This window comes from Anser cygnoides, chromosome 10, assembly GCF_040182565.1.
Source record: "Anser cygnoides isolate HZ-2024a breed goose chromosome 10, Taihu_goose_T2T_genome, whole genome shotgun sequence".
Classification (NCBI taxonomy): Eukaryota; Metazoa; Chordata; class Aves; order Anseriformes; family Anatidae; genus Anser; species Anser cygnoides.
In genome coordinates this window covers 817,181-844,244 of record NC_089882.1, presented here as the reverse complement: position 1 = coordinate 844,244, position 27,064 = coordinate 817,181, and the positions used below count along the sequence as shown (strand labels likewise).

At 37.2% G+C, this 27,064-nt stretch overlaps 1 protein-coding gene across 21 annotated transcripts in view; it reads right to left on the bottom strand.

Moving 5' to 3' along the window:
- Positions 1-27,064, bottom strand: part of ERC2 (ELKS/RAB6-interacting/CAST family member 2) — a 523,782-nt gene that overhangs the window by 26,953 nt on the left and 469,765 nt on the right. Inside the window, exon 21 of one of the 21 annotated variants that reach the window (XM_048047560.2) lies at positions 16,176-16,255. The exons of the other annotated variants lie outside the window; for them this stretch is intronic. Coding sequence (XP_047903517.2) covers positions 16,217-16,255 — 39 coding nt within the window. The 3' untranslated portion in view covers positions 16,176-16,216. The remainder of the gene's footprint in view (positions 1-16,175; positions 16,256-27,064) is intronic. 21 annotated transcript variants of the gene reach the window in all.

Here is a 27,064-nt window from a genome sequence, read left to right as displayed (position 1 = left end):
AAGACTTGTTCTCCAGACCCCTCACCAGCTTGGTCGCCCTTCTCTGGACTCGCTCGAGCACGTCCATGTCCTTTCTGTAGCGAGGGGCCCAAAACTGAACACAGTACTCGAGGTGCGGCCTCACCAGAGCCGAGTACAGGGGCACAATCACTTCCCTCGACCTGCTGGCCACACTGCTTCTTATACAGGCCAGGATGCCGTTGGCCTTCTTGGCCACCTGAGCACACTGCTGGCTCATATTCAGCCGACTATCCACCAATACTCCCAGGTCCTTCTCGGCCAGGCAGCTTTCCAGCCACTCATCTCCCAGCCTGTAGCTCTGCTTGGGGTTGTTGCAGCCCAGGTGCAGGACCCGGCACTTGGCCTTGTTGAACTCCATGCAGTTGACCTCAGCCCATCGCTCCAGCCTATCCAGATCCTCCTGCAGAGCCTTCCTGCCCTCGAGCAGATCGACACACGCACTTAGCTTGGTGTCATCTGCAAACTTACTGAGGGTGCACTGGACGCCCTCATCCAGATCATCGATAAAGATATTAAAGAGGACCGGCCCCAGTACCGAGCCCTGGGGGACTCCACTAGTGACCGGCCTCCAACCAGATTTGACTCCATTCACCACAACTCTCTGGGCCCGGCCATCCAGCCAGTTTCTAACCCAGCGAAGCGTACGCCAGTCCAAGCCACGAGCAGCCAGTTTCTTGAGGAGAATGTTGTGGGGAACGGTGTCAAAAGCCTTACTGAGGTCAAGGTAGACCACGTCCACAGCCTTTCCCTCATCCACCAAGCGCGTCACTTGGTCATAGAAGGAGATCAGGTTCGTCAAGCAGGACCTGCCTTTCATAAACCCATGCTGACTGGGCCTGATCGCCTGCTTGCCCTGCAAGTGCCGCGTGATGACCCTCAAGATAATCTGCTCCATGAGCTTCCCCGGCACTGAGGTCAAACTGACAGGCCTATAGTTCCCCGGGTCTGCCCTCCGGCCCTTCTTATAGATGGGCGTCACATTGGCTAGCCGCCAGTCAACCGGGACCTCCCCCGATAGCCAGGACTGCCGATAAATGATGGAAAGCGGCTCGGCCAGCTCCTCCGCCAGTTCTCGCAGTACCCTCGGGTGGATCCCATCAGGCCCCATCGACTTGCGCACATCCAAGCTCCGTAGCAGGTCGCCAACCATTTCCTCATGGATAGCGAAGGCCACATCCTGCTCCCCATCCCCTTCCACCAGCTCAGGGCACTGGGTGTCCGGAGAACAACCGGTATTGCCGCTAAAGACTGAGGCAAAGGCGGCATTAAGCACCTCAGCCTTTTCCTCATCCTTAGTAACTAGGTTTCCCCTCGCATCCAGTAAAGGATGGAGATTCTCCCTAGTCCTCCGTTTCGCGTTGATGTATTTGTAAAAGGATTTTTTGTTGTCTTTAACGGCAGTAGCCAGATTGAGCTCCAGATGAGCTTTGGCCTTTCTAATTTTCTCCCTGCACAGCCTCGCTACATCCTTGTAGTCCTCCTCAGTGGCCCGCCCTTTTTTCCAAAGATTATAAACCCTCTTTTTTCTGCTAAGCTCCAGCCGCAACTCTCTGTTGAGCCAGGCCGGTCTTCTTCCACGCCGGCTCATCTTTGGGCACGTGGGGACGGACCGCTCCTGTGCCATCACGATTTCCTTCTTGAGGAGCGCCCAGCCTTCCTGGACTCCTCTGCCCTTCAGAACCGCCTCCCAAGGGACTCGGCCAACCAGCGTCCTGAGCAGCTCAAAGTCAGCCCTCCGGAAGTCCAAGACAGCAGTTTTACTGGTCCCCTTCCTGGCCTCGCCAAGAATAGAGAACTCTACCATTTCGTGGTCACTCTGCCCCAGACAGCTTCCGACCACCACATCTCCCACCAGTCCTTCTCTGTTTGTGAAGAGAAGGTCTAGCGGGGCACCACCCCTGGTAGGTTCACTGACCAGCTGCGTCAGGAAGCTATCTCCCACGCTCTCCAGAAACCTCCTAGACTGCTTTCTCTGTGCCGTGTTGTGTTTCCAGGATATGTCCGGGAAGTTGAAGTCCCCCACGAGGACAAGCGCCGACGATTTTGCAACTTCTGTCAGTTGCCTATAAAACTCCTCATCCGTCTCCGCATCCTGGTTCGGCGGTCTATAGCAGACCCCCACCAGGATGCTAGCCTTGCCGGCCTTCCCACGGATCCTAACCCACAGGGATTCAACCTTACCATTCCCAGCCTGGAGTTCCACAACATCAAAAGATTCTCTAATGTAGAGAGCCACGCCACCACCCCTTTTGTGCTGCCTGTCCCTCCTGAAGAGCCGATAGCCAGGCATTGCAGCACTCCAGTCGTGGGAGCGGTCCCACCACGTCTCCGTGATGGCAACCAAGTCGTAGCCTGCCTGCTGCACGATGGCTTCCAGCTCCTCCTGTTTGTTACCCATGCTGTGTGCATTAGTGTAGATGCACTTCAGCTGGGCCATCGCCTTCTTGCACAACTTTGCACAACTTCAAGAAATAACACCTCCCCCCAGACATAAGGATATGGCAAATGACAGGATGTCAAAAGCAAAAGGAGGGAGACACCTGGAAATTAATTCTATCATCTGCTCACTGCTCACCCACTCATGTCACATGGGGCTGAAGAATGAGGGACCTCATCTCAGTGGGGTGGTGAAAGGATCAGAGAGAAGAACAAAGAAGCAGCTGATCATAACAGTTGCAATTGAGAATTGGAAGGGAAAAACAGAAGGAAATATTAAAAGCTGAATTTAAATAAAGACATGGAGAAACGCCAAGGTAGAAGAGAGAAAATACCCTGGGCAATTGAAGAGAGGAGACTGCGTTAGAAGAAAAACAGAGTTTAACCCAGTGTGTTAAACAAAGGCAGACTGCATAATTTGTTCATGAGGGTCCCACTGTGTCGAGGTACATTCAAAGAGGGCTGATGGATGTCACTGCCATTTCTGAACCTGCACAGAAACCTCTCCAGTTCTGGAAGAGGAAGAAGGCAGGTACAGGCATGAGTGATAGCCACCATCCTTGCTGAACTCCACTGGAAGTCTGCCAAAAAGTGAACGCTGTTGAGGGTTAATTAAACCATGAGCAAATTACCATTGCTGAGCAAATCCAAATCCTTCCCTCTTCTCTGTGCTTGAGAAACTGAAAGAGGGAAGACTGAAGGGCAGAAGCTCTGATCACCCTGAAGACAGCTTTGTGGTTCCAGAGGATCCCCTATGAGCTCTGCAGAGCTCACTACTCATTTCACAAGGGAAAACCACTCCTGCTGCATTACAAGCAAAACCACAAATAAATAAATAAATAAGAGAAGTAACCTACAAGGAAACTTTCCATATTTCTTGTGGGCTTTTTTTCTGTAGGAGTCAGCAGCTCTGAGACACAAATATTTGGTTCTAAAGTCTGCAAAGTTCACCTGACAATGTGCCTTTAATGGAGAAGGGCCGTGTATGTGGGAATCTACCCTTTAAAAAGTATTTGTATTCTTATCAAGGCACATTTGCCTTCCCTCCTCGGGAGAAGGTACACTTATCAGAGTAAAATGACAGCTTGCTTGTTCAAGCATCTACATGGTTTTAATAAGTAGCTACTTAAATGGTGCAAAAATATGGTTTAACCCTAGGGACACTGACCCAAGGGCTACAGTAATTTACAGACTTTCTAATTACAGAAAGTATTCTTTTCCTTTTTGCATTGCACTTGGACTCTTTCTTTTATTGCTAACTCCATATCCTTTCCCACTGCTCCCTGACAGAGCTTGGGTGATCGTGGGAATTGACAGAGGGATCCGTCCATTACCCTCACACATCAAAGAAAAGGGTCTATTTAGACTATTTAAAACCCACGCAAATAAAATGTAGGGAAATATGGAAAATCTTATGTGGAAAAGTTCTTTACATAATTTTTATTTTTCTAGAACAGTGGGAAAGGGAACCTGAGCTAAAATGGGGCCTACAGCTAGAGGTATATATATACCCCTAGTTAAAAGTCAAAATCCTGGCCTTTCAAGTATGTGTCAATAACTACTGTAAATGTTTATGAGAGGGAAAATAGAATTTCTCATCTAATTTAAGCCATGCCAGAAACATATTTGTGTTGTCTGCCATGATACAGAAACTGTATCAACCACAGCCTGATCACATTAAAATTTTAGTTACAAAGTCCTATGAAATTATGAACAAAGACTTTGGATTTTTCTTCACAAAGTCCAACGTAAGACACACATTACAGTGTTTAAAGAACTCTTGCTGTTTATGGAAGGGGATTCATTAAAATACTTCCAAAATATGAATTCTATATCTTTCATATAACATTTGCAAGATCTGCTCTAAGTGTGTGTTTCTCAGTGCTGGCAATATTACAACAGAATTGGAAAAGGAAAAAGCCAGAAGTAATCTCTGTCCAATTAATAAAAATATTTTCAACTATCAGGACAAACTAAAAATACATTGCCTGGATGAGGAAGGATAGCTTTGAGGTAAAAATAGCACAAGCAAGGAATATTTAAGACAAAACAAAAAATCCCAAATCATTCTCAAGAAACTGTGCAGAGCTTTAATATTTATAACCTCCTTTCCCAAGCAGAGCTTTAAAACACAAAGAGGACATGAAACTGATAACAAAGAAAAGGCACCAAGCATGTACAAAATAGAAAGAACTTCTGCATTCCTTCTGTGAACATGGAAGTCCTCCCTCTGAAGCAATTTATCTTGGTTGATGAGGGATAAGTGGGTGTGCCCAAGCCAAAACTTGTCAGACAAAGACATGTTTGTTTGCTTATTATTTATCTTAAAGTCAGCAGCACAATACATTGCCATGCTTATGTGAGCCTTTTCAGATTTTCACTGTTCAGTGGGACTGAGAGGGAGAGGAATATTTATTCCAAAGGGAGGACAGATCTGTAACTAACTCTATTGTTATCATAAATTTGTATTATAAATAGTATTTGAAATGGCTGTATAAGCATACTGGAAAACATTCTAGGCAGATAAGACAAATAAAGACTGGAAAAAAAAACAGAAAAGACAGAGAGGTGAAGCAGGATGTTCTACCTCTTACAGCAGAATAATGGCCCATTCACTGCCAGAACTGTTAGACTACATAGCCTCACTCCCTGCAATGCAGTTCTTCCCCAAATGTAGGTTCTTAATTTAACATAAATTAGTCACTTAGAACACAGTCCAGTTAAAAATTAAGGCCTAACTTTAAGAAAAACTTTCTTATTTTATATTTTTAATTCTAGTCTTGCATACATGAAAATCTGTTGTTGTGACAATCTGAAAGCTAGTTATTATCCAAAATTAAGAGATTCAGGAGCATGACAGCAGCAAACACTGCTTAGGGAGAAGTTATCACCAGTAGGAAAATGTAATGGATAAACTAACATATTTTTATTTTCTATTGTCCACAGCTCCAAATGGACAACAATTGACTTTGAAAGCTGCATTCCTAGCAAGATTAAACAGAGTACAATGAACTTTGTTTAGAACAATGTTAAAGAAGATCTCTGGAAGACAGAGAGTCGATGCTTTACTTCAAAGATAGGTATGGAAATTTATTCTGACAAAACAAAACAATATCAAGTGAAAAATCAGAAAAAAAAATGGTCTTCAATCTCTGCTAATCAACACTGCTTTTTTTGAAAATGACAGTCCAGGAATTCCATCATCAGGAATTCTTTGCAGATAAATTACATGTTAAATGATTGGTTCAAATCAATTTATTCATGCCACGTTTGGATTATTCATGCATTATATCTGATATTATTTTATATTTTTAACTGTAGTTTGTTTTAAAACGCAATGGGCATGGAATTAATGCAGTGGATATAAATTCTTCATTCTATTTTACATATTCACAATTTCAATGTAAAACTTTTTCGCCTGGGGAAGTTTTGAAATTCTGAAGTGTTGCTACACAATGCTGGGTTAGGTTCTGCATTGCATATTCATTTGATTGATTGACAACAAGAAGAAAATATTGCCATGTTAATCCTTTTTCTTGATTAAACTTGATTAATTTTAGTTACATTTATAATCTTATTAATCTCTTGGGATTACCAGTTCTAGGCTACGTAAGCTAAAATGTATTATCTGATGCAATCATTTGATGAAAACAAAGGGCTGAATGATTACTATGGAAAATGAGCGTTCAGTACCTCAGGGGATGAGAGGCTATCAAGGGGATAGCAAGACACTGTTTTTTATCCAAATCTTAACAGTTACATAATATTTACTGTTACCCACCCATATACTAAAAAACACATAATACAGATGGTATTCCTAACATGAATATGTCTCACTGTTAGAACAGCCCACAGTGATTTTATTTATTTACAAAAATGAACTGAAGAAAGAAGATACCAATTTCACTTACGTAACTCTTAATCAAGATCTAGAGTTTGCCTTAGGCCATATGAGTTTTAGAAGACTTGTACCCTCCCACATATTAGTGTATGCCACATCCTACCAACCCCAGAATTTTAGTCATGTTATTTTTGACAGAATGATATTGTTTTTGTGTGTTTGTGTGTTTTGTTGTTGTTGGTGGTGGTTGTTTTAAAGAAAATCGCGAAGAGGGAAAATGAGAACACTTGGAACTCTATGGTAATATATGGCACTTGATAGTTTGTCAATGTCCTATGTGTTACTCCAGATGCTATTGTGTTAGATAGAGGAATTGGGCTGCAGATGTGATGCCAGCACTAATTTGCTATGTCCTGATGGCTGAGTGAGAACCCACAGAGAGGAGTGAGATCAATGCCTTTTCACAGCAAGATGTAGCGAGAAGCTTCTGCCCAAAAATGATCTTATAAGGAATGTATCATTTTCTCTTCAATCTCACAAGTTTCAGAAGAAACAACTGCACCAAATATTCTTTTTCTTACAATCCCTTTGATTGTGCATCCAATCAGTTCAATCTTACAAAAGATTCAAATTAGCTAAGATAATTATAAGAAGCTTTTCTATTTTTAGCAGTAGATCAATAGCAGAACATTCAAGGTGAAATGCATACTCTCTCATGAAATGACACGACATTTATCTTTTAAGCAGAGAGTGACTAAATGTCACAAACTAAATGTAATTAAGCAGCCAACCCCAGCAGCAGCCAGGTCAAAATGAAATCTTGTACAGTCTGCAAAGCAACAAGTTGTAATTTTCTATAGGTATTAGTCCTAAAGTAGAGAAATCCTGGAAAATGACAACTTTTCACAAGATTCAAATAAAATGCAAAGCATTCATAAATATGGGTTTAAGCTCCTTAAAATATAATGCTGTAAATCTTATTACAGACTTCAGATGTAATTTTTCTGCTGTTTGTCTCATAACACTGTACCTCTTAACTTTATATGGTTACAAAGAGGATTAATTTTGCTTTAGTCCTTTGTTTTCTATTACTAATGAAGACCAGACTTGTTTGTTCATTTTCTTTCAAGCACTTCTGTTTCTTATAGCATAAGTTCATACAGATGTAATATAGAAAATCAATATAAAAACCTACACGGTTCAGGTAAAGTCCAAAAATGTGGACAATTTAAGAACAATCTGAAGCTTCTGAGATCATCCATTCCTCTGATATTCCCTCTTGCATTTCTCTCCCTCTGTAATTTCTTTTTATTTCAAACTAAGAGAAATCTTTCCCTTCTCTTAATTTCATATGCTTTCCTCTCTGATTCCATTTTTCCCTTTCCTGCATATCACAGCTTACCAGTCCATCTTCGTCAAAGGTCATCTTGTTGACAAGGATCTACATCTCTAGAGATGACCACCGGATCCTCCTATCAGCTGAAGGGGCAGAGCCTTGTTTTTATAAACAGTTTTACCGGTATGAACATGTGGGTGTATGCAGATTTCCCACTTAACAAACCTAGAAGATCAGGTAATAGAAATACTTTCTTTTGAACACAGCATCACTTAATAGGGCTCAGAGTATAGGTTTATACATTTTATATGTATATATAAAGATTTTGGAAAGTCACTTGACACTTAAATATACATACATATATATATAACACATAAATATTAATTCAAATGATGTTGTATTGCTAGACCCTAACCTGTGCTGTAATCCCAAACATAACAGCATTATGAAAAAAAGACCAGGTTATCTAATACATTAATAACAAAAACAAGAGTAAACAGTCTCATAATTAATCCTCACAAATGAGTGAATTAAAAATGTGAAATTTAAGCAAAATACAAATTTTGGTACTCTATTCTGATGCAGAAACTAAGAAGAGATCCATAACAGAAGTAGGAGATATATAATTTGCCTTTACAATATTCCTTTACATTAGCTAATTATAATTCCATTTAAAAGAAGGAATACTGCTTAAATTAGAATTTTCATGAAAACAGTTCCTTTCATTGTATTTTTCAGACAACACAGGGCCCTCTGACCTGTAATTTCCTGGACTACAGCTTATGTACATATTAATGAAGACATAATAACTCTGACTTCTAATGGGCAAAAACTTTCCTCAACTTAATAAAACAAAAGTTGGTAACTTTTCCCATATAGCTTCAATACCTGAAAGTTTCTTACATATATATATATATATATATAAATATATATATATATTTTATGTCTCATACAGTTGTGTAATGCAGGATGAAATAAATTCAAGCATTAATATAGCTCTTTAAGTAGACCTTCATATATTCTTTCTGGCTTCATCTTTCCTTCCCCTCTAAATATATAATATTCTAAGGAGCATACAACTATGCTTATATATGCACTCAGTACTAATAAGTTTAAAGTTGGAAATGATGGTGATGTGATAGCAAATGAATGTTGGCAAGATGTCAAATGTCCGGTGTAAAATTTTATGAGCATGCACATTCCAATGCAATGTGGACACAAGCCATCCACTGTAGTTCGTTTTGGCAGAAATATTGCAAAAATATAATTTTAGCATATATTACAATTCACTTATGGATGCTTAAAAACACATTTATCAACCTCCCAAGAAAGGTCAAAGAAACACATGGGTACACCATATCCAACAGGAACTGATGTATTAGAAAAGACTAGTTGAAAACTGACAAAGATAGATGCATCAAAGCTATTACATAAGTTTCTTAGTGCTGACTGGGCTAAATGAGAATACAAGTCTGACAGAAGAGAAAATGTAAGTGAGCATGGCTATGCTGATTTTAGTGGGACTATAGGTATTTAATCCAAGTGGCTATCAAGCAAATAATTTGCAAAAGTATTAAAATCTTTTCTACAAACATTAAATGTAAGAGATTTGATGCTTTTTGATGGTACTTAAGTATGGCCATGGTTATAATCACATTTTTTCATGGAATAACCCAATGGTTTAATCTGGCCAATAAAAAGATTGAGATTACAGTTGGTTGTATGTGTTGGATTATGGGCAGAAAGTGGAAATTTGTTCTTGTAGTGGAAGAGCTATTTCTTAACAAAGGTGGGACAGAGAAACTGTGAAGAGACAGACAGAATGAAATATACCTTGTGGCTTTACAGCAGCACTGCACATGGGCACAAGCAGCAGTAACAACAACACAAACTTTGGGGCAGGACAGAGCAGCTGTGATTTTCAGAATCCACCAAACAGAAAACTACATTTATGTGATGTCTGAGTGAGAGTAATTGATGCCAGAGGGGTTTCTCAGTGTGTACAGCAGCACCCAGCTCTCAGCTCAGCAAGTGTCAAGAGGTGCTATGCTGATACAGCATTTTCTGCCAGCAGGTTGGTGTGTGGTCAGGCACTTCTGAACCTCTATGAACCAAATCTCTTTGCACCAGTGACTTAATTAGAGAATGACACTCAAATATGCCTTTAAAATATCTTTATAAATCCACTAAAGCCTACTATGTATAATATAAGCAAAATAGAGTCAATACATAATAGCAGAAGCAAAGCAAGTGTACTACAGTGTTGAAAATTTTGTTAAAATCGCTTGAGCTGATTGGTTTTGAAAATAAGACATCTTTACATTACCCGATTTCAGTGATCGTTGGAAATTAGAATTGGGATGTAAATATTCAGTATTATAATAATTCTTATTTAAACAATCAATTCAAGTTCAGTAATGGAAACATGACTTTGCCAAATTGAGAATAATCCTGTCATACGCAGTATTTCTTCATCTCTTCAAAAGTACATTCATTAATTAGCTTGCAAAAGATGCCTAGCACCTGGATTAATTGCCCTCTTGTGAGGGCAAAAATCATATCACACATACAGAGAGCATATGGTATCTGCCACTAGTGAATCCTTAATACTAGGCAAAATCAAATACCCAACATCCTCCACTCCTCCACTGATCTTTGCGTGGCCAGCATTATCTCCCCAGGAATAGGAATGATCGGCTCACAAAAAATGGTAAAAGCAAAGATGCTTAACACTTATTTGGACTGGAGAAGCCACAAGAAGTTAATGAAACATCCTACTGGATCATAAACCCAAAATATCTCTATCATAAACATTTGCTTGTCCATAAGATTAGCCTCAGGCAGAAGTTAATAAAGACCACCTCTAAACGTGGAGGGAAAATACTAAAGTAACACTGATTGTCAAAGGTGCCCTGGGAATGCTGCCCAAGACACTTAAGAACCACCTCAATGACTTTTTCATTAGTCTCCAGAGTTTCCAAAAGTCTAGACTTACTATCTTGAAAATGTCAGTATCAGACAAATTTACAGTGAGAAGCAAAGTTCATGAGATAACTGGGGTGGGGAAAAGGGGATGTTGGGGGAGAGGGAGAGAGAGATAGTAAGTCTAGACTTTATTTGAATATATCTTCCATTTTGTGACAACATCTTGACTTCTAAGCATCTGGTTGATCTTGAGCTCATGAGGAAATAAATTCAGTTCATAGACAATGACATCAGTTCATTTGATTATGATACAAATTAATAAAATCAACATTGATTTTATCCAATTAGACTAGCTAAAGACCAAGGATTCATCATGATGCACATATAGCTAAGTCATACCTCAAAAAAACTTATCAATTCAAAGTTGCAAACAAGAATTTAAGATGGGATCATTCAGAATTGAATACGATGATAAACTAATATAGTTTTCTCCTGTTGTTCCTTCAGTGAAAGTTTTACACTTGGGACTAAAAATAAGGTAGATGACAGTCCTGCACAAGGCCTCCTTCCATTCTTACCATTCTTCAGTCCTTAATTCATGGTTGTATTAAACTTTAACTACATTGTACATGCTGGTTCTTATGCAGCCTGAAAGCCATCTCCTGATGAACAGGGTGACCAGAATGAGCTTCCAAACCTGTCTGATTAAACAAAGGACAAAGGTAGACCTGACATTAAAGGACCAAAAAGTCCTCTTTGATTATAATTAACTAATCAGCATCTGGAAAAGGCATTGGGAAGCATAATGTGATAAAGCTCAAAAGTTAATATGTTTGCAGAAGAATAATCCTTATGCTTTAGACAGGAAATACTCAACTCAGAATAAAGTTTAATGAGGGCAAAATAAAGCCTAGGCATGTGGAAATGCTCCTCTTTGAGGATATTCTTTATACCAATTACTCTTCAAAGGTATTGCATTAATGTTTTTGGCAAAAGATTACAATTAAATTAGATGAATAGTTTCCAATGTTTTTGCATCTAATGTGTTCAAAAATGTTCTTTTGCTGATATTTTTAATCTGTCATGCTTGTATTTTATTTTGGCAACTTATATAGATACTGATTTCAATTATGTTAAAAATTTAAAAACGTCTCAGCCTATTGGTCCACTTTGTGACAGGTCAATTAACTGTTTTGTTGTTTTGTGGTTGTTTTGTTTGTTTGTTCAGGACTATTGCATGGGGAGAAAAAATGTCAATAATTTCCTAGTTCTTTCTTATTTCTTACAAAGAGGCTTATTTTCTTATTTTTGTTATTACAAATTTTCCCTTTAAGGATTAACCAGTATCTTGAATTATACGTATACATTCTCTTTTAATTTCATTCCAAATACTCCTTTGCTTTGTTGTGCTTCTGGTATTAGCACAGTAAAAAACTAATACAACACAGTAATTCCCTGATAAACCTAAATGTTAGGACAAAAAGGAGAACATTTTCTGAGCAGCAAGGGCACAATGTAGAGGCATATATGAGATGGGATATTTGTCAGTGGGATTATATATTTAATTTACCACATATGCCCTTGAAAATTTCACCCTTTTTTTTCTGCACAAATTTAAATAATAGCAATAAACCATTTTATTTTCTCTAGATAAAGTCATCCCTTTTCTCAGAAAATCTGCTTAATCTGGTGATAAAGATTACCTTGAAAAGATCTGATCTGGAAGATGAAATGCACATCAAAATAATGATCTGTCTCAATGCTCTTAAGTGTCAAGAGCAATGCTTGATATCTCCTATTGCATGCATTCATATAAATGGCAGGCTTTGGATTCCTCTTTGTCTTACACCTTTTCATATACTCCTCGTACCATTTTGTGAGGCTTTGTAAGACTCAGGAATTCAGCCTATTGTCTGACTGGTATTCACAGACTCCTGATTTTGTCCCCAGAATGTTTCCATACTCAGTAGAGCTAGCTAAAAGGTCTTGCAAACCACTTTTGGGTCACAGAAAGCAATCTGAGGATGCAAGTGGTAGTTGTGGGCAGTTCGGAATTGGATATTTATTCAAAGCCTTTTTTCTTTTTTAAATATTTTCCAGAAGAGCTGGAAAAAAATCTTTTTGTTTGTAAGGATGCCAAGCAAGGGACAGCCTGGGCATGGAGAAAGCAGCCTCTGACAAGAGGTGCTGATGTAACGATCCCTGCATCTTAGCTACCTTATGGTTTAGCTCAGGAAGACGTTTATCCCTTCCATATTATCAAGACTTTGAATGAAATAACAGCCTTAAAGAAGTAGGTTGATTTGGTTATTTTTTGGAGAAAAAAAAAAATGTTTATAGTAAGAATAAGTCACCACTTTAAACTTCATTTTAAAAACACTAAGGTGAACAGATAGGACTTTCTTATTATTCTAAGATTTCTTTTTTTTTTTCTTTTTTTTTTTTCTAGACATGAATGTTAACTAACCAATATATTTAGAAAACAGCAATATGAAAGGCATGTTACTGGCAGATCAGAACTACTGCACCAGCACCTTGCTGGATTTAGCCTAATAGTCTTCCCTTGCTAGATCCGAGCTTCTCTGAACCACAGTTCTCTCCTTTTTGTGTTTCCTCAATTCACTATTTTAACCTTTTTCTAAGTTCATACTTTCACTGCTTTGGCCTCCAGTAACAGTATTACACCTTAATTTTTTATGTATTATAATTGCTTTATATTTTAGGAGATTTGCTAAAACGAAGAGGGACAAGATCACCACGATGACAACAGAAAACACCTTTCCTTTGTTACCTAGGCTGTTATGAAGAATTTAGATATAAGTTTATGTATATAATTAGCATTTTATTCCTGGATATAATTTCTGTTGTGCTGTTCTCCCTGGAATAATACAAAAATAAAATAGATGTCCTGTGACAACCACCAATAGAAAGGAAAAAATGTGTACCTCTCTTTTGTATAACAATATATTAGATTAGGAAAACAAGATGGATTTGAGTGCAAACAATGTAGCTGTTCTACTCAAACACCACCATAAATCTGACTCAGCTTAAGTGCTTTGTTCAGAGTTAGTATAAGGAGCCATTACCGTAATTCTCCTACCCTCTTTTTCCATCACACTGTTCCAGCACTGAAGACCCATCACTCATTCCCACGCTTTGAAGTGCATCCTCAGCCATTTACCTTTTTTACTTACATGATTTGTATGGATGCTTTTTTTTTTTTTTAAGCCACTTGAATGATCACATGTGCTAGTCCAAAAAATATGAGTGGAGGCAGCATTTGTGCAGCAAGGTGTCTTAGCTTGCTGCTTGCAGTTATGGAGCATTCCAGGCTGCATGTGGAGCATTCAGCAACTAGCATGCAGCCTTTTATGGTGAGATACAGGCCTACTAGTAATGACAGCAGTAAAAAAATGACAACGCAGAATGCCTTTTATAATGTGGTTAATTCACTGCAGACTACAAAGCATATGGATATGAAAAAAAAAGAAAAAATTATATGTCGCATATACTACTAACAGCTCTTGTATTAAATACAACAACATAGTTTAAAAATAGATATTCTAGTTTTAAATAAGCCTAGACATTTCAACACAAAGGTCTTCCAGTAATATTGCCACTAATTGAGAAGAAAAGTTTATTGGGGTGAAAGCTTATCCTTAATTTTTGTGAAATGATCATAAGTCATATCATCAATGCCTGTTCCTGCTCTTCATACTTCTTTCAATACAGTCTTTTGCTTCTACCTAAAGCAGAGGAGTCAAACAACATTCCTGTTTAATCACTGCAGCCCCCATGTCCCTAATATCGATTCCTGGGATCTGGAGTAACCAGAAGCTGGAGCTCTGCAAGTCACATTTTGCTCATAGGTTGAGGCTTTTGTGATGCAAAATATTTCAAATATTAATCCTAAATTCGATTTTCAGGATACCGAAGAACTTTCTGTTCAAAGCATATTGTCCTATTATAGAAAAACGGAGGGAAGCATATAAAAATCTTTTTTTTTTTTTTTCTGAAAGCAGCCTCTCTTATGCAAGTATAATTTCAAAATAGCAGTTGAATTGCAAGTACAATTTCTGTTCCTTGCACCTCTAAGTGGAATTGACTGAGGATACAAAAAAAAAAAAAAAGTACCTGCTTATTCTCTAAGGGAAAAGACTATTTAGAGTAAGTGTATGCTTACAATTATGGTAATGCTTAGAAAGTTCAGTTATGAAAGGGTTTAGGTTTGTTTATATATATATATATATAAATTACAGAGTAATCTAATGAATTGTATTGAAAATGTGTGATTTTTGCATTCACATCACATTGCTTCTTCTCTTTTCACAAAATCTCATAAGTATAATGAAGATAGATCAAGTTTCACAGAGAAAAATTATCCTAAGGAAAAAAAAAAGCAGAATTCCCTTCCACCACTAGTCTTCCCGCTTTTCTCATACATTCACAAGAGAAAGACTGGGGAAACGTCAGCTGTACAGAGAAGAAAGAAATTAGGTCCAAACATGAGCCTTCATGCTATGAGTAGCTATGAGTAGAGTACATTTGAGAAATGGAGCTTTGTATTTGCCTTTGCATTTGTCAGTAAAAATATGGCCCTATCTAAATTCACAGAAATTGTAAAACACACTGTAATTAATCTTTAATTTTTACTCATCTTCTGAATTTTGATTTCATATGCAGAAGAATAAAGATTACCTGTCAAAATAAAATGCTACAAGAATGAAATATACAGCATGTACTGTGGGAAAGTACTTGGTTTACTTACAGATGCAGCAGCTGGTGTGCACTACTGAAAAGTGATTAATTTAATCACCCAGAAAAATAAGAGTTTATGGCATATTTTAAGCAAACATCTTGAGTTTTTCACATGCTTAGCATTCAGTATTTAATTTAATATTCATAAGCCTCCACTGAAAATTAGCACTTCCTGTATTAGAAAAGGTTAAAATTTAACTTTCTTTCCCATTCAATGCAATATACTATTACACAGCAAGGAAATCAAGATGACTTTTTAAATCCAGCTTCAAGTATCTACACATTCCACATTAAGCTGCAATGCTTAATTTAATATCTGTACAGCTCTGGTAAACATTTTAAACAATAGACTATGTAACCTAAGGGACAAAGCCACAGTATTCAGAAGGTGGTATAATAGGTTTGAAGGATGACTGTACACTTGAGATGAGGCAGAAAAACCAAAGGCAAGGAAATATTTACTACAATTGCCAGAAAATAATGCAGTCACTATGTGAGCACACCCTCTGGCACTCTCTTCTGTCAGGACAGGAGAGAAGTCTACAGTACTGTCATGGTCCACAGACTACAAATGTTCCCAATGTAGCTTTGTATTCAAAGCTTTTTGACAAAAAAGGTCAACAGCTGTGGTTCACTGAAAGTCTGGGGGCAATAATTCTATGTTTTAATGACATAAATGACAATAGTTTTTCAACAAGAGAAAGAACAGGGAGAGAAGAGAGACAGCAAAAAATGGAAAATAAAATCAGTCTTATTTCATTTCCTTTCTACATTACTAGTTGGAATAAAATGTAAAATATCATTCCAAATTCCCTCAAGAGCTTCAAATCATTTCTCAAAATGAAAGGCGTTAATTACCTGCAGCAGTTATGTTCATATAATGTAGCTGAAGATTTCACTTAGTCTGTCTTAATGTCTTCATAGCTGTTATTGGTTTTCTATTTGGGGAGTGAAGGAAGGGCATGAATATTATTAAGAGAATCAATCCCAAATTTGCAAACAAAATCTCATCAAGAACAGAAGGAAATAAGATCATTAATATCATACTTCTGCATACATTTAAAATGCCGTTGCTAAATACTGGCACTAATACCAAAAAATAAATAAAAATCTGCAAATACAGCAGACATGACACTGCAAACTGCATCCAGCACAACCAGGAACAATGTAAAAAGCAGTGTCTGGGGAAAACAAATGTTTCCTAGATGATATTAACATTACCATTTAGGATGAGCCAAAAAATATCCTTCTTCGGGTTCAACTAACCAGCTTGGGAAAATGTAACATCAAAATACTTACTAGATCCAGATGTTAAGAACCTTAAAAAAAAAAAAAAAAACTTCTAATCTTTCCTTCTACACTTATTCTACTGTTCTTCCACCATTCCTACCATTTCATGATGTGTTTGTGATTTTTCACAGGGCCCCAAAAGGTTCAGCTCAGCTAGGGAACCAATGGAATAACTTTCAGCTCTCTTGTTCTCCATAATCTCTTTTATCCCCCAGAACATGCCTTCCACCACTTACCATGCATGTTGCTCGAGTGATCCTTTTCTCTTTCAGTGACTACCAGCAGACAGAATACCTAAGTTTTGTCTACTATGATCCCTAAGACCTAAATTTTGCGGTCCTAGTGCAGATTTTCCTCTTCCTGTTCTCAGATTCATAATGAAACCAATAATAATGAAGGGTCTGCTCACAGAATCAGTTCCACACACACTTGTCTTTCAGAGGTGAATAATCCTGCTGATTTCAAAAGAATGACAAATGTGCATGAGGTTCAACATAAGTGTAACTGATTGCAGGCTCGTGGCCTGGATGCTGATCCCAGGATTTGGCTCCAGCAGCACAACCTTATGCAGCTTGTGCTGATAAGTCTTATTTTAATATTAGTAAAGGGAATATGGCACAGAACGTGTCTGTTAAAAGGTTTAAAATACATGTGTATTTTATTTAAGTAACGTTGAATTTCTGGGCAACCTCCCTAAATTCCTTCAGTTTGCTGAACAATTAGAATCAGCTTTGGCATTCTTGTGTAATGACGCAGTGGAGAATTAAAAGACAGACCATATGTATATGAAATGTATGTAAATTAATACAAACATGCAGTAAAACTAGGCATATTATAAAAGAAAAAAATGCAGAATTATATGCTCTATGGTGCACACAAGGTTCAACATTGTGATAGAAAACCTGCTGTGCTTGTCAATGAATTCATCCGAATTTGATTTCTATATAGAATAAACAAATGTTTAAAACTTTTCAAAAACATTTCTTAAAAGAAAGTGCACATCTGTTCACCAAATCTGACCTGAATTTGCACACAGCACTGCACCTTTCAAAACATTCTTTTGGAAACAAATTTGGATTTTTTCAACAAAAATGTTCCTAATTATCCCTGTATAAAGATAATTTTTATATACTGTAAGACACTAAAGCTGAAACAAGTAACATATACTGAATCCTGAAAAAAAGGAAGCGGAGCTCTCCCTTAGCTGAGTGTCCAGCCACTTCTCTACAAGAGTTTGAAAGCCACACCCTCACAGATGCCAGATGCAGTTGGGGGCAGTACTTAGGAACAAGATCTTAGGCGCGGTGTTACCCACATACAACTCTTCACTTACAGTATGCCACAAATATTTTAACACCCATAGCAAGATGTCATGCTGCTTACAAAGCAATCTCTTAGAAGTACAGGCAAACCAGATGATTTGCTTTCCGTCATTTCACCGAGGTTATTTTCTTGACGTTCACGTGGACCACTTGACCCGAGGGTGGTGTGATCGCAGTAAGGAGAGCATGTCACACAGACCTGCCTCCTGCCAAGGGGTTCCCAGTGGGGAAATGCAACCTGCATCTTCATCCTTCTGCTCCACGTGCTAAGGCCAGCTACAACAACCGTCTTGTTTTTCCTGAACACAGCAATTTGAAAAAAAGTCTACACTTGCAGCAATGCTGATAGTCCTCAGAAAGAGAGGCAGACCTGTCTCGTGTAGCTGAACCAGTGCACAGGGCAGTGCTGGTGCCATAGAGCAGCGGCCACTGCTGAGTGACACCTCAGAGGAGTACTGCCTGGGCTCCAGCCACTCTGGACCAGCATAAGCAGTGCTGCATTCCTGCTCCCCTGGAAGCTGCCATTTGGAAGTCACATCAATGTTCCTGAAACTGGCACAATGCCATCTTTTGTACGGGTGAATGTTTTGAGACGTAAGAATGAAACAATTGTACTTGCAATCCCATTTCATAGTCGCATATTATCCTTTTAAAGAAATTAATGAAAGCTCTGCTTTCACACAAAGTGAATTTTGAAGTAAATCAGGAGTTTTATGCAGAGCTGGAAAAAATGTGAAAGTTAACCTGCACTCGGAGAGAAACCACTAATCTGGAAGAAGAAAAGAGCTCAGCAGACTTTGGAAACATTTTCCAAAATACTTTGGGCCAAAATTTCCACAGGCTTTCTGAACCACGATCATAGCATTCATGCATGCATGATGAGTTATTACAGATTTCCATCACATAACTAGCCCAAGGCATTTACTTCCTTAATTTGTTACATATCATAACAAGGAGAAAGTAAAAATCATTTGTACTGACCACCAGTGAAGAAGATTTGTCAAATATGCATCAGAATAGGAAACATGAACAATACATGGACTGAGAGCCTCTCTCTCAAAATGAAGTGCTAAAATAAAAAACGAACAAACAAAAAACCCTCCAAAAGCAACACTGATTTATCGTTAAAGAAGAGGGAAATGTTGAAAATGGAAGTTCATCCGTCTGATTTATACATCAATTAGGAAGTGAAAAGATCAGTACAATCCATGACCTAAGCACCCGTGAAGTGAACTTTTGTCCACATTTCTTTAGAAACTATACTACAGTTGTTACTACATCAAAATTAATTTCAAATTATCTTTGCAACAGTAGAAACTCCTATCAAAAATAGCCAGATACGAGCACCCTTTAGCAAAAGCAGCCATCCTATTTGCAGAAAATTCACCATCACTGTGGCCAGTCCTAACCAAGGAATATTTGCATTAGGTTTTGGTTAGCAGTAACTAAGCTAATCTCAAATTAATTTGTATTTGTTCTTTCCATATCTTAAATTTCCCCATGTACTGGCCCAAGTTCTCATTTGCTACTGCAGTTCCCTACTGGTCTCAAAATCAGAACAGATTTCTTGAATTAGTGAAGCTCTCAGGAAACTGGACAGCTTCCAGGACACAAGATATGAACTGGACCCTCTGATCTGCAGGCAGCAGTTCAATACTTTTAAAGAAAAGTGCTTTTGGTAGGAATTCAGTAGGAACTGAAACCTGCACATACTGCACACAACTCTCTCCACTCCCTCAACCACCCCAAAAAAGTTCCAAACCTAAAATCAGACAAAGTAACAGATATTAACAAGAGGAAGGGAAAACAATATGAAGGCAATGGCTTCCGTACTTCTGTCTATTTGTTCTCAATTGCAGAGGGACTGGAAAATCTAGCTGGCATCTGAAAATGATCTGGAATATAAAGAATATTTAATACTCAACCTGGTTCTTTCTTCAGAGATTTTTATATCCATTCAAATGAAAGGTGAACTGTAGAACTAAAAGAAAGATACCACACTCCTACACAAGCCATAATACTAAGAATTCCGTGTTTTTGCCAATAATGATTTAGTAGGTCATATATACAGCAGTCTTTTTTTTTTTTTTTTCTGAAAGAAATTTCTGTTTGTGTGCATAGATTGGCAACGATAAAAGTAACAGTAGTTGCAGTTCTTATGGTAAAGATATTCAGTTTATCAAAAAGGTAGAGAAATTAGCAATTTTTCTGTCTGAAAATATCTTTCCAAGAAAACTCTAAACAAAAATATAGTTCTTTTCTATGCTTATAAAAAATTCACATGGCTTTTAAGCATAGAGTTTCATTCTTCAACAAGATGCTACAAATATACAAATGATCACTAAAGAAAAAAATCCACTAATAGCAGATCTCTTCATGACAGATAAATGTCACTGCAGATTTATCAGTTTAATTACGGCATCCAAGAATGTCTACGCAGCTGTTTTTGTTATTAACTAGTATCCTCTGGTAGTGCTAACTTAAAAGCTTTCAAAAGAATGCCATTTAGCTAACTGCTGTTTACTAACTGTTCAGCAGCTTGGATTTAAATATCATAGCAGACCTATTAGTGTATTTGACAGAATGCTTATTGGAAGTCGTACATGACTGAGCTTTGATATTTATGCTACACACTTTTATCCAGAAAGAAAGAATGCAACCCATGCACCAGTTAATTTCCTGTATTCTATAATTTAGATATTCTCTTAACAGTTAGTTTCATATTTTTTAGGTAATACAAATCATTACTAACTGATTAATGATGAGCTAAAAAATATTTTGCCAGCTTCAAGAAAATTAAGACTTGCCATTAGGCATTTCCAGATCTTCTGTTTCCAAAGTGAGGGTACAGAACAGAAATACAGAACATAAATTGAAAACAGGTAACAAATACTTTTCTTGTGAACGACACAAAAGCAGGGAAGGATGGCTTCGTGACTGGAATTGTTTCAGTGCTTCAGTAATTCATTCCTCATTTAGAAAAGATTCTAAGCTGTCTTTAGATGATTCAAATACTATTTTTTAAAGATATTTCAAGTCATGTTGTAAATTGATTTAATTATTAACTAAGTAATTTGGCAGCCTCAGCCAACTTCAATTCATAATCATTTTTCTGTTGAAAGGAAGAAGAATGAGTATATTCTGAATCACTCCCAAATCTTAAAATACTCATGGGCTAAATAGAAATTTGACAATAGACACAAATAAATGAATTTCAAGCATGGGCATTCTGTATCAAAAAAAATATAAATGTTCAGTAGCAATTATATGTCAAATATTTCATTGCTGAGAGCCTAACTGATGAAACATATAGTCTAGAAATCCATTTAAAATTCCATTTTTTCGTTTGTTTGTATTTAATGAAACGATATTCAATTCCAGGATCTAGTAGATGCAAGATTTTAGTGGGTAGAAAAATTCCTATATGGTTGTCTATGTAGAAATGTTCTTTACAGGAATAGCAATAATAAGGGGAAGTGTTGCAGTTCTGATTTGCATAAATAAGAAAAAGCAAAAACAGAGCAAGGGAATGCTATAGATAAATACAAAAGAAAAATACAATCAACCCTCACTAGGAGAAAAAGAAATACTGAGCATACTAAGAAATCTGAATATCCCACAAAAATCAATACAGGGAGAAGACAGTTTTGGACTAGGCTTCTAGAAACCTAGTCCAAAAATCAATAAACCAACAGTTGTTACCCTGGTAATGGCCATTACACTTATTTCCTGTCCAGAGCTGTCCATTAGGGAAATAAATTACTAGATCGCTACATTAGGGTGAAAAATGCTGCTAAATAACTAATTCTAGTGGAGTTTTTTTTTTTTTTCCTATTTATTATTTGCATTAAAATACTGCCAAGGGGCTGTAAACAGGACTGGATCATAGAAACAAGTTTAGACAGCTCTTTGCATAGTGCTCACGCCTGCTTAGTATACATAAAATAAATAACATACATATATGTATATACATAGAAATGCAAACATAGAAATACTAATCATCCTTGTTTAGTACACATACAAATATACAGACCTCATTTTAAAAACATTCGTCTACATTATCAGGATAATAAATAAATAAATAAATATTTATGTAGTATAAAAAAATATGATATCCTGGTCCATAAGTACGCTGAGTAAACACTTTCCTTTTATATAAAAATACATTTAAAAAAAAATCAACTTAGCTTATAAACATTTGAGATCTGCTATTTTTGTAAGCAAAAATCATGGTATGAACAGAAAGAGATGTCATGCATATTTTACTATTGTTAATTATTCTCCTCCATATAATTTTCATACATATGGTGTATATTTGCATATATACAAAAAAATCAATCTCTATTCATTTATTAGCATTCTGATCAGTATTTTGAACATCGAATAAACCATGGGACCTTTTTTTTTTTTCTTTTTTCTCGTACTCTCATCTCTGGCACTGCAGCAAGTAACTTATCCAGGTTTTGGTGTAAACGGGTATCCTCTCAGTGGGATTTTTGATTATACATCTTGTTAAAAGACATGAATATGTGATTTCACAGCAGCTTAGTTCAGATAACTAGGCAAGTGAGAATGTCCTACGTCTCTGCCAAGAATTACAGATTGTCATGTTATGTTGTGTCAAATCCAGCACAGATATTCTTAGTCTGGAGACACGCTCTGTAGATCACTTTGCAGTTTGTGACAATTTACAGCTTATATCTGTCTCTTCAATCTGAACCTGAGGGAAGGCAGAAAGATAAATCTAATACATTCTAGTTCTATGTCAAGAGTTCTGTTAATTAGGTCACATCTATCACTATCTCTTTAATTGTCATTTTTCTAGCATCAGTAAGAGACACCTAATGTTCAGGTGCCTGATGCTGCATCAAAAGGGCAGCTGAAACATGGAACCAGCTCTGTTCTAGTAGGACAGTATTTGTTATCAGTAGAATTAGTTCTTGTTTAAAAAAAAAAAAAAGGCACCAAGCCCTGAAGAACCTACAGTGTTGGAAATGAAAAAAAACTTCAGGGGAAGAAGAGCAGCAGAAAAATGCTATAGACTTTCTAAAAAACACAAATGCGCCCTACCTAAGAGGGCATTGCACCATCAGAATAAGAAGAATGAAAGAGGACTGTACCACTTGAAAAATTCAGATGAATGATTCTGAAACATGAAGATGAAAGCAAAGAAAGGAAGTGTGCAGAAGATTTTTTTTTCCATTTATCTGTAATCTTCACACCTATGTTATGAGTAAGGGGCAAATATTTAAGAAATTCCTCTGTGCACAGTATGAGGCTATGATTATAATACTCAAATTGCCATGCAGCAGTCCCAGCTAGGCTGCCACATGAGAGGAGAGTTGGAGACAGAATGCATAAATACAGGAAGTACCAAGGAGATTCAAAACTAGTCATAATGTAGTGCATGACATAACAGAAATGTATTTGAGAGGCCAGTTTTAGAGATAGGGCCTGGAAGATTTTATATCAATGGGGTTGAAGCACATATGGTGCAGTGCAGTACCTCGCTGCCAGCTGATGAGAATGACTTGGGTAAGATGCCAACTCTTGGTCTTCCATAGGTTCCCAGACAGAATATTCACAGATATTAAAAAATACCTGCAGCCATTCTTTTTCTGTTTTGAGATGCATACTGTAGGACTTCCAGAGATGCCATATACCCAAGGCTTCCATGAGATTTCTGTAGGGGCTGCAGTTTCTTGGTTGTAAAAGGACACAGGAAATAAATGTAAAACACCTTGAGATTTGTTTCTCGCTTTATGTATCTGGTTCTTTTCAAAGCTTTTCTTAGTCCTGTAAATATGTCTCCCGCTCCTTTTTCACCCTGAAGAATCATATCTACTGGAAGAACTTGGCAATATTCTCAATCACTATTTCAAAAAGCCCCACAGAGTTTAAAACAATATGCTTGAACTAGGTACTAATGCATTTATTTATGCATTCCTTCCTTCCTTTCAAGCAAAATCTGATTTGGCCCTACATCTGTGTGCCCTTTAAAGATAAACAGGGCATTATTTAAGGGGAAAAAAAAAAAAAAAAAAAAGCTATAAGTATAAGCCAACTGTAGCTTGGTGAATGTGACAGCCATTCTTATTTACACCCAAATAAATCCAGACTGTATTTACCCAATATAGCTTTAAAGGTTTTCTGACATTCTGAGTTAAATTGATTCTGCTAATTGTTTAGCAGAGAGGAGAAACACTTAGGTTTTTTAATTCTACTTTACGCTAAACAGCATTAACTTACTGTCTGTGACTGATGTATCTGTAATTCAAGATTAAATATTCTTAGATATTTATATTGAGAGAATGTTTTAAACAACTTTACCTACCACTACATTGTTATTCATCAGCAAAGTGCTAGCTATTAGAAGCTCATGACGCAGCCAGTAGAACTGTTTGCCTGGAAATCTAGGTATTTGTTTAACAGAGAAATAGAGAACAAGTGCAGGAATGAGAAGATTTGAGTTACTTATCTAGAATTGGATATATTTCAACTAAAGGGATGTTTAATAGTATCTCAGGCTTTGACTTATTTTACATCAAATGGATTCTGTCCCACATCAAAGATGTCTGCTAAAGAGTAAGAAAAGAAAAAGATTCCTTTCTAAAACAAAACAAAATCCTTGGGCTGAAAAAATAGCTTTCCACTATTAGGAGCAGGTGACAGTAAGATATCTCTCAAGGGCAAAGTATTTAGGCTTACACAGAACTAAAAACTCTGTTATGATGAAAGCCGGGCATTCTTTAGTGCTGAGATCTAATGAAAACATCAATGCTTTTACTCAGTTTTGAAATTAACTAACAATTTTACAAGAACCATTTAACAATTATCACCATTTCTGCAAGTTACTTTTAGACAAGGGAAATAGGTATATAAAGCAAAAAGTCTTGCATATAGTAAAAGAAAGTGCACAAATTTCTTAAGACAAATGTACATTTAAGAATGATGCCTCTTTGCAATAAACTGTCAGCAATAATGGGTTCCCATAAACAGGAAATGGTATTTTAAAAAAAGAGTAACAGGTTATTACTGTCTCTGGTGACAGAAACTACATACTTTCCCTGACTCTGCTGAGCTCAGAGTCCATCAGGTTGAGCACTTTCATGGACCAAATGACAGGAAATTGGGAGGTCAGAACAGAACTATGAAAACTGCTGTAACGCCAACTGTTATAAAATTACTGTGCCTCTTGGAAAAGTGGGAAAAAAAAACAGTGGGGAAAAAAAAATAAAAAGGCTGGTGATAGACTACATAACCTAGGAAAGCCAGGGGTTAAGTTTTGAAGAGAAGAGTTTGAAGAACCTGCATGTTACTAATGAGGAAAGAAAAAGAAGGGAAAAGAGAGAGGCTTAAAAATTAATCAAATGAAGCTGATATCTGAAAACCTGGAAGGAATATTGCAGCTGGAAAAGGGTGTAGAGGGAAAGGAGAACAGAACAGAAAGACCACAGAAGAGAATGAAGAGACACTAGAAGCCACAAGAAAGGAGAGACTGATATGCAGGATGAAAAACATTAAAAGAGCAAATATGGCAAAATAGAGAGAAGACGTTTCCTTGAATTAGCTAGCCAAAGCTGAATACTAGGCAGAGCCATACAAGTGCTGAGATATTACTAACTGCAATATTGCAACATTTGTCACTTAGAAAATTTCTATTAATGACTTGACGCATATTATCTTTGACAGGAGTAGTTGGCAGAAGATGAACTCTAAGTGCTCAGGAAAACAGCCGGAAGACAAATTAAGGGAGATACCACAGTTCAGGATTTCTAAGATGACAAGAACATAGAAATGATGAACGGGTCAATACAGTTATTGTTTGACCTTTAAGGACTGGAACAGGAAGCTTCTGTACTTCCAAAGTATGTAAGAACAAGTCTTACAAATCCTACAGGTACTAAATGGCATGAAATTTAGTTAAAACATATAGAAACAGGTTTCTATATGCTCTCAAATATTTCCTTAACAGCCTATGCAAACCATTTCTATAAGAAAAATTCCATGTGCCTGTTTTACAAAACAGCATTTCTAGAAGAGAAGCTTGCTCTCATTGAAATATGTTTAAATACTTCTGTTCAGAACATGAATTCATCTGCCTGTTCTAAACATTCATTATTTTAGATTCTGCATCTATATGAAAAACAAATTTGCACAGGTTTATCACTAGACTATTTCATTAGCACACAAAACTGAAACCGTTGGAAACATGCAACTGTGCCTTATGCAATAAAAACCTATTTATGATCCATGACTGTACACAACATGCCTTAGAGACTGTTAATATCCTAATCAAATACTTTTGCAGATTTGTTGGCCAAGAACTGATAAAGTACTTACTTGTAATAGGTAGGTAAAAGAATGGTACTATCAGGTAAAATATATTTTTATATATACTTTGGATATTTTATTCACTCGGTAGCCAGCTTCCACAGGTTTCACAAAAAAATAAATCACGTAACTTAGATATTTGTCCGCAAATAACACTGGTTAAGTAACTCTGTAACATCTGGTTTCCTTTTCTGTTTGCTATTTGAGTGCTTTTTTTCTGAATATAATTAATCCTTCTAAAATGGGAATAAAGCAAGTTATTGTCTTCTGGAAACTAATGAAGTATATTACAACCACAGACAAAGGGACTGTACCTCATTCTGCACAGCAAAGTTAAGATGCCCACAAAGAGAAAAAGAGCCTATGTTTATACCAAAATGGTACTTGCAGCTCAGGGGTCTAGATTCACTGAACAAATTTAGTAGAAGGAAGTAGTCAAAGTAACTGCATAGCTGATGTAGAAAATTTCAAAAGGAAAGTTAGAAGAGACAGGATATGAAAGCACAGGGAGACATGACAGGACACTTTCCTTCTGTCTTGATTTTCCATGTTGAAGGCTCTGTGTCAATAGAGACTGAATTTGTTGGCTGGTAGAGATAAAGTGAAGAAAAAAAAATAACATAGTGTGACTGCTGCTTCTATGGCAGCTGTGGAAACACACAAAAGTATTTGCATTTTAATTACAGTATTGATCTAAGACCAAAGAAGGGTGTTGCTCTTCCCGTATCTGTCAATGTGATTTTGGAAAACAGAGCCAGACTCTTAAGAAATAATGTTTGAATTTAGGATTCATTACTGTAT